The sequence below is a fragment of the Cyrtonyx montezumae genome, unplaced genomic scaffold (genome assembly GCF_038088225.1).
Source record: "Cyrtonyx montezumae isolate F1298 unplaced genomic scaffold, pur_monq_1.0 scaffold_2, whole genome shotgun sequence".
NCBI lineage: Eukaryota > Metazoa > Chordata > Aves > Galliformes > Odontophoridae > Cyrtonyx > Cyrtonyx montezumae.
In genome coordinates, this window is record NW_027071936.1 from 17564523 (window position 1) to 17573434 (window position 8912).

Here is an 8912-nt window from a genome sequence, read left to right on the forward strand (position 1 = left end):
AGTATCTTGAAACATACAAAAAATAAGTTATGTTGTAACAGCATGTATTTAATATTTAAGATACTTAGGAAAAGATGAAACCACCAAAGGAGCAGGTTATAATTTTGTCATTCTTGAGGCAGTGAGATCCAGCTCCACCATCCAGCAGCTTGAGCCCAAGACCAAGGGTGCTGTGAAGATAACTGCTCTCCTAGCTTAGTGAATGGTAACTCACCTGTATGTTTCTTCATCTTTATTTATTTGTTTAATTTTTCAGAAATTGGACCATATATTTGTCTTAAACACTGCATCACTGCAAACTTTTTCTCTTACCCTCCAGGTCTATCCTTGCACCAACGACAAGGAATGTGAAGTTGGGCGGTACTGCCACAGTCCTCATCAAGCATCATCTGCATGCATGCTGTGCCGGAGGAAGAAGAAGCGGTGCCACAGAGATGGCATGTGCTGCCTTGGGAATCGCTGCAACAATGGTATGTCATTCATTTCTTGTTTTCTCTCAAAACAAACCAGCATTTTGAGAGCCTCTACTAAAAACAGATTTCTGAGTACTCTCCACAGAGGTATATTTTTCCTGCGCAAGTACAGTTCCTTTTCTAAACCAAGATAAAATCTCTTCAGAGATCTACTGATTTCTACTGAAAATAACATCAGCTATAAGTTTAACTTAACTTATCCTGACCCTTTTCCTCTGGCTTAGAAAAGATACTGAATGATCTTTTTTTTCTATTTCTAAAAAAATCTAAGATCCATTTTTCAAAACTGCATAAGAAACTAGTCTAATCAGTCTGTTTAAAAGCTACATATCCATTGTGTTGTTGGACAAGGGAAGTGGGGTGCTGAACTAGCAAGTAGAAATATGACCTATTAGAGTGTAAATTTAGAGTGAGTGGGTTCGTGGTTGTTGTATTAAGACAACTGGATGGTGCTAGGCTTGGAAATGGAAGGGAGAGGAAGACAGGAGAAGAGGGAAAAGAGAATCAGCTCCAACAGTACAGTGTGAGCCAAAATCCAAGAGCTGTGCCATGCTAGAGGCTGTTCAGTCTCCCCTGCCTCTTTCACCTCCTTCCCCTCTCTCAATCCATAGTTATCATTTCCTCTGCTCCGTTAACTTGCACTACAATTGTTTTTTTAACGTGTCTTTAAAATTTTTCTCCACTTCATTTTCTTTATTAGTATTTTTATGGTTAAGGCTTCTCTACTATCAGTCTTTTTTGTTGTGATGAATCCACTGACAGAAATCATAACTTCTTTTTCAGCACTACATTCAGTATTGTTCAGTTCAGTGGAAATCTGCAAAGAGACCATATTCTCAAGGAAGCAAAATAGACCTGAGCTCCCTCGGGGTTTGTGTCCTAACTGTACTGTTTGCATTCCCATAGTCTTCTGAGACCTGGGGAGTTGTCACCGAGACAATCTCTGGGTAGTTAGAGTGTGAGACTGGGTGACAGGGAGTGAAGTGCCACTGCAGTGAAAACAGGGGCTGGGGATCAGTGACAGAGCTGTGCTTAGAGCTGAGTCACCAAAGCTGACACCAGCATCCCCTCACCTTAATAGTCTCAATACTGATCCTGGTCCAAGTATGCTTCTCAGCTTCTTCTCCTCTTGTATAAATGTATAACCAACTGACTTTTCCTTACAGGTATTTGTGTACCAGTAACTGAAAACATCCTCACACCTCACATCCCTGCACTAGACGGGCCACGCAACAAGAAGAACAGTCATTATGCTAGCAAGGATTTGGGATGGCAAAACTTAGGGAGAGCACAGTCCAAGCTGTCACACATTAAAGGTAAGATCACATTTGCATTTCTCCATTTTGTTACAAATAACATTATGTTGTTTAAATGCAGCAACACAAACTAGCAGTAGACAGTAATCTCATAGGTTGTGAATCTCTGTGAAGAGAATTCAGAGAGCAAATCAAAAAGCGAGGTAATATCGACCAAAAATTCCCCTGATTGAAATATCATCTGTTTCTTACCTGTATCAGAGGGGATTGAAAATTCATTTTTCAGTCATGCAAAACTGTGCACATCCTCTTCTTGTAAGAGTCGTGTAATCAGGCATTTGTCACTGTGCTTACAAACCTGTAGCTGAATTTCTCCTTACTGAGTCTTGTGGCAATTCTTCTGAATTTGTCCTTTCCCACTTTCCCCTGAGGTAAAACAGTTTGATTGCTCTTTTTAGGTCATGAAGGCGATCCCTGCCTGCGGTCATCGGATTGTATTGAGGGACATTGCTGTGCTCGCCATTTCTGGACCAAAATTTGCAAGCCTGTGTTGCATCAGGGGGAGGTGTGCACCAAGCAGCGCAAGAAAGGCGCCCATGGACTAGAGATTTTCCAACGATGTGACTGTGCCAAAGGGCTGTCCTGCAAAGTATGGAAAGATGCAACGTCTTCTTCTAAATCAAGACTTCACGTGTGTCAGAAAATCTGAACGGTAGATAGTATTAAGTGACTGGTTTTCTGTATTTAATGTGTTACAGCATGCTGGGAAATGAGGACTGCATGTGAAAGAGGAATGGCTAAAGTAACAAGGTAGGAGTGGAAGAAAGTCACACCAAATACATTTGTTTTTGAGCTGCTGGAAAACGCCAGAGCATCTGGAGATTTCCCACTGTGCAGTTCTTCTGTAAATAACTCCTACGGTTTGTGGGAAATGCTAGTACGCAAATAAGTACAGTGGAAATTAATGCCATTTACCTTGCTGTGTTGTCCCATGATGGTCCAGGGGCCAATATAAGGGCTACAATTGTTTTCCACCATGGCAATGCCTGCTAAATAAATTGTATACGTAGTACTCCTATAGGAAGCAGTGCATTCCAGGAAGACTTGTCTGTCAACACATTATCACTGACTAAAATATTATACATTGCAGGTGCAAGGGATGGAAATACAGTTACTGTGAATCTCCATACACTTGTCATTTAGGGCTGACACTTGAGCAAAGAAAGCACGCATGTAGGACTGCTTCAAGAGTCCTAAATTATGCAGGCCCTCACAAAAAGGTGAAAACTTGCCATCTTCAAGACTTCAAGACAGCAAGCAGTTTCTCTAATGAGAGTCATTTAAACAGGGTTTTCTTTCCTATATATAGGCAAACTGAAATGCTTTACGTAGTTCGGTGTCATAGTACGGCACTTAATTGCTTGTATTTGTCTCGGTTTACTGATAGTGTACTTTGGATTGAACAGATGAAACAAATACATGCATGCTGAATCCAGAATTATATACAAGCAGTGCTCATTAGTCCTAAATATACTTTTTTTTTCCTAAACATACCTGCATTATAGACATTTCCAAAGAGACAGTGGAGTGCTGAGTACCTAACACGAAGAGTTAAGAAATTGTGCCTCTGTTGCTGTTATAACAGAAGATGTAGGCTCTTGGGGGATTTAGACTGTATGGCTATGAACTCGAAGTTTTACTTTTTAATATAGTAGCAATGGGCTGCAGTTTGCTTTTAGTGCTAAGTCTGATTGCATTCTGCAGAAATGTAAATGGATTTTGTTTTTTAAAGATAGCAGAGAGAAAAACACAGTTGGATTTTTAGAGCACTTCCTCTTCTGCAGAACACAATGCAAGAAAATATGGTACAGCCACAAAAGACTTACTGTGTGATGATGCAGCATACCCGTTTCTGGCACGTATCTAAGCATGAACTTGATCTCTTCTAAAGGGATCATCTCTAACTTTTTCTGTCAGGAATTATGGAAGTACACAGATTATGGAAATAACTCTGCATCTTTTGTGTAGCAGTTAAAAAAAGGATAGTCTCCATCCTTTGATTTCTTTCACAGTTCTTTTCAAACTTTTGTCATTTTACTTGTTCACAAGTAATTCCTTTGTATAGATGTTGATAAATAGACTGATATTTCTTTTAAGAAGTCTGATAACTGACCTACTGCTAATCTGTAATTACCCATTCAGAATTACTCAGTTTCACATTCTGTAACGTAAGAGGCTTTTCTGTTTCATCAGTTCTGAACACCGATACACCAATAGGTAGTTTTGAGACCACGGCATCCTGTACCTCACATACCTTTTTCCACTGATACATCTCTACCAGTGCTTGTTTTAAAGTTACACCTTATGCGCCCACTGAGGCTCCAATTTCCTAATTAGAATACAATGGCTTTAGCTTTTAATACATTAGCTTTTCTTATGAAAGAAAATTAAGAGGAATTCACAAATCTCTTACCTTAGTGGAGTTACTTTTTAATTGCCATAAGGGACTGCTCTGGGGTGGGCTCTTCTGTTTTTTTTAACAGTCTTTAATCTCACAGTCATAGCAGCTCCGCTCCGGTTATTTCGTGGGAGTTCTTGTGTACCTAAAACAGGAATAAGGTTTAGGAATACATCATTTCAAAGGTATTAAAAAAGTACATTAAAAAAACGAATTCTGCAAGTGTTATTTACACTGACAGCACACACTGAGCAGTGGAGCCCTGTTGCCTTTATTGCAACTACACGTACAACAAAATGTAGCCCAGATTGAGCAGCGGGGTTGCAGAAATGGACTCAGCAGTTTTTCTCTCTTCTTATCATTAGCCTAACCCTCTCCCTTCTCCTCTTACAAAACATAGTTATGTGGGATAATTTATTTACAGGAAATGTTTAATGAGATGTATTTTCTTATAGAGATATTTCTTACAAAAAGCTTTGTAGCAAAATATATTTGCAGCCTGTTGACTTTTAATGTAGAAAAATGTATATTAAGATTAAATATATTAAATGTCCTTTCCCATTTCTCCACAAATCTTTTACTCATATTCTTTTACTTACCTGCTGCTTCAGGAGAGTGGTTCTTTTCTTTCTGGAAGGATATGTATACGTTGGCTGAAAAAGTAAAAGCATCTGCTTACCCTTGGCTCATGGCAGGTCAAACACACAAAGCCCAGATGAAAATGATCACACATCATTTCTACCCAAACATTCAAGAATAAGGTTGGAAAGTAATGCATCTGCATTCATTGCTTCAGGTAGGCTTAAAAAGGAAAGAGCTCAGACACATTCCCTGGACAGAGATACAAACCTGCGACTCACAGTGGGTACACCCGACATTCAAATCACAATGACATTTTTCTATAGGTTACAGCATACAAACACATTGCTATGAGATAAAAAGCTACCAAATCTGAAATGATAGATACTGGCATTCAGCTCCAATAACACAGAATAATCCATATGACCCAACTGGAAAATACTGCTACAAGAAACAGTCAACTTCTGAGCCCAGGAAAACCCTTGCAGGTCTCAATAACTATTGCTAAATAAAAGCTGTGGTTATTGAGCAATGGTCTCAATATTCTTGTTACTTGTTTCTGGGAATCCTTTGCTCTAACAGATGTACACTTGAAGAATGAAACGGCCTCCGAGTAGCATTAGTGTTTGTCAAAAATAAAAAGGTTTTGCTACTGTTTCTTACGGTCTTTGGTGGGTAGTCTTCCTCTGACCATTTTAACACTTACAGCAAACAGCACTGTAATTAATAAGAAAGTTGTGAGCATCTTCAGATCCCAGTGACTTCAGTGGAGCTTGAGACAGCCTTCAGAGATTTAATCTGGGAACAAAGACAATAGGCACAGGCGGTTCACTGCACACCACAAATACTGAGCAGCACAGCTGAACTGCATAGCATGCGAGGAGTTTCGCAAGGCTGAATTTTGAGTGTTTAGAAGCTACTCAGTTAACATTTTGGGGAAACATACATCAGTTTAAGAATAAAAGAACAGCTAAATATAGAGATAATTGCTCTCACTCCCTGTTGCACTCATCAAAGGACTTAAGAATGGCTTTGGCTTAGTAACATTTCAGAAATCTGCTGTCATGACACGAGTACTGAAAAGATTATTGCTGAACAATTCAAATATTCTTCCTATTAGCCTAGAATAGCCTCAGCAATGCAACATCTATTTGGAAATACTCACTAACTTTCCAAAAATAATGGATTTCTACTGCGTAGCAGCATATCTTTGATTTACAGTATATATGTGAGCACGTATCTATTACTGTATGATTTGCTTTGTCTTAATGTTGTTTGCAACCCATAGTATTTATGGTTTAAAAATTTTTGTTTTGTTTTGTTTTTAATTAAAGCAATTAGGAAAATAGATTTATGTACTTACTTTCAACAGTGTACACCCAACATCAACACAGTTCACTGGAATTCAGTACATCTTCGGTTTTCTGACTAATCTGCTTTTTCTTAATCAAAAAAAAAAAAAAAAGTAGATAAAAACAACAAGACATATGAACCTTCTTGAACAGAGACCAAGAGGGTGAGAAATGACATTCTCGACACCTTTTGAAGAACCTGCCAGCCCTTTCTTCTTAGTTTTCCAACCTTACAGCCTCACCCACAATCAGAAAGTTAAATTCACTCCAAGAAAAGTTTTTTTCATCCCTTCCCATTGCCTTTCTTTCTAGGAAAGTCACTTACTTGAAAAAGATGTCCAGAAAATGAAAGCCATCAGAAAATCAGGTATTCTAAACCAAGCCTTCCAAAACCATTCACTCTAAGAGGGGTTTATAGACAGTAAGACCTCATTAGAAACAAACGATCAAAAAATGGATGGTAAGTTGTTCTGAAAATAACTAACTGTCCACACTGAGGTGAGGAAAAGTAAAAATAAATACACAAAAGCAGTCTCACATGTAGCCCTGACAAAGTGAATGCGGGTTCCTTTGGTTGGTGGGATTTTTTTTCATTTTTGCACTGGGCTGAGTTTCATTTAATTCAAAGCTGTCGTTAATTTTGTTTTAAAATCAAACTAAGGAAGAAAAGTTAGTTGTTATGCTTTCTTACCTAGCTCACCAGCGTGGTGTATGGCATGTACCTGTAGCTGCAGGAAACAAGGGTGAAGGAACAGAGTTAGTTCAGAAGTTCTGCACTCCCCCATTCAAATTATAATGTTTTGCTCTGCACTGAACAGAACCTTTCTGCTCAGGTGCCCTATTTTCTAATACTGCTTTTATCATGTTCACTGTTACCAAAAAGTGTTCGATGCAATTCCCAAGGCTTGGGATGTGTCACCAGCCCTCAGAACATTGCACAAACACCACTGCCATAGCTAGCAGCCTGCCCGTGGCTAGGGATCCGAATGGAAGAACAGACAACAGCAGGAGACGGCTGTGCTGCAGAACTCCAGCTGGTCCCAGAGCTGTTATTGTGACCACCACTGATGGGATTGACCCTGATGGATATCCAGCACTGGATGGAGCTCATTGCAAACTTGTTTATCCTGGCAGCTCCCTGTTTTTTTTGGAATTGCTTATTGTTATAGCATGAGTGTCAATTACTTATTTACAAATGTCTGGTACCAATAAACTCTTTGTTTTTTTTACAGTACCGGCTTGCAGCTTGATTTAGAAGTGGTTTGCTGCATGCCAGCTTCCTGAAGCAGAGAAAATCTTTTAGGGGAAATTAGCATTTTAAGAAGTGTGCACTTTTCTTTCTTTTCTTTCTTTCCTTTCTTTCTCTCTTTCTTTCTTTCTCTCTTTCTCTCTTTCTTTCTTTCTCTCTTTCTCTCTTTCTTTCTCTCTTTCTCTCTTTCTCTCTCTCTTTCTTTCTCTCTCTCTCTCTTTCTTTCTCTCTCTCTCTCTTTCTTTCTCTCTCTCTCTCTTTCTTTCTCTCTCTCTTTCTCTCTTTCTTTTCAGGAATATTCTATTAAAAAAAAAAAGGAGTAGTAAGGAATTTACACAAGAAGTTTCTCTGACGTACATCTTAGTGTTTCAGTCCTTGGCAAACCTCATAGTGTAATTCTTCACTGCTGTTATCAAAGTTGGTTGAACAGCAGTCAATGAATCAGAAATGCTGTATGATCACTCTGGCATATGCATGCTTAATTTCTTTTGCTTATGAGCTATTCTTTGTTTCTGAGAATATGCTATTCATCATAATTCATTCAATTGACTTGCAAGCTTTTTTCTTCTAAATCAAGTATTAAACAAACATTCAACAATTCAGTGAAATCATAAGCATAAACCTCTTTCCTTAGTGACAGTAATACATAATGGGGTCATGAAAACACACACACACACAGACATATATATACACGTACACACAAATAATGAATGATGAGTTTCTGCAAGAAATTTGCAAGGAAGTTTGCAGTGCACCACAGTGACAAATCCAATGACTTCCTAAAGGTTTAGAAAACTGCACCTGCAAATGATTTGGATAGCACCTTCTCTCTCCACTCAAGCAGTTATGGATATTGTAAGCAATGGGCCTTCAGAACAATGGGTGATGATAAAATCCTTACGAACATTCATTCTCTCAAAGAAGCGCTGACTCTTCTGTTTCAAAGGATGCACTGAGTAAGTACAACTTCGAAAACCAGAAGAAATCAAAAGAAGAAAATTTCCCTCTAATGCTTAATGCTGAGAACTAAAATTGACTCATGAAAGAGTGTGACTGGTTAGCATTTGCTTTGCATTTCCCAGAGTCTATCCTAATGACTATGTAAAAGTACATAAATGCTTGAGTACCAACCATCAGAATACCTGAATGACACCAATACTAAAACACTCATCACCATGGTAAGCAGTCCACTGCTGTATTCCTTTCAGTGTTTACAGCAACACAAGTTCACCTTGGGTGTGCTGTGGTGATTATTTGAAAATATGCAGTAATTTAATAAATAAAGGCAGTTCCCATCACATCTGAGCCATCAGCCACTTAATTTATGTTTTTGAAGGTCATTATCACCACTGATGAAAAACCTTCTCAAAATAAGTGAAAAAAAAAAGAAAAAAATGACCTAACATGAAAAATCTTGCTTTGCATGCAAACACTGCAACAAAACATGAAATTACTTAAATTGTTTCTTACCTTTAACAAGAGTCATCTTCTCTATCATTATCTTCCTGACATGAGCAAAGAGATCCATTGTATTTAACAGGCTCC

The 8912-nt window shown here is 38.5% G+C and overlaps 1 protein-coding gene across 1 annotated transcript in view; it reads left to right on the forward strand.

Annotated features, from left to right (window-relative positions):
- Positions 1 to 6083, forward strand: part of DKK2 (dickkopf WNT signaling pathway inhibitor 2) — a 49061-nt gene extending 42978 nt beyond the window's left edge. The window contains exons 2-4 of the mRNA XM_065736518.1: positions 320 to 470; positions 1640 to 1789; positions 2188 to 6083. Of these exons, the coding sequence (XP_065592590.1) occupies positions 320 to 470; positions 1640 to 1789; positions 2188 to 2438 (552 nt within the window). The 3' untranslated portion in view covers positions 2439 to 6083. The remainder of the gene's footprint in view (positions 1 to 319; positions 471 to 1639; positions 1790 to 2187) is intronic.
- Positions 6084 to 8912: the final 2829 nt, after the last annotated feature.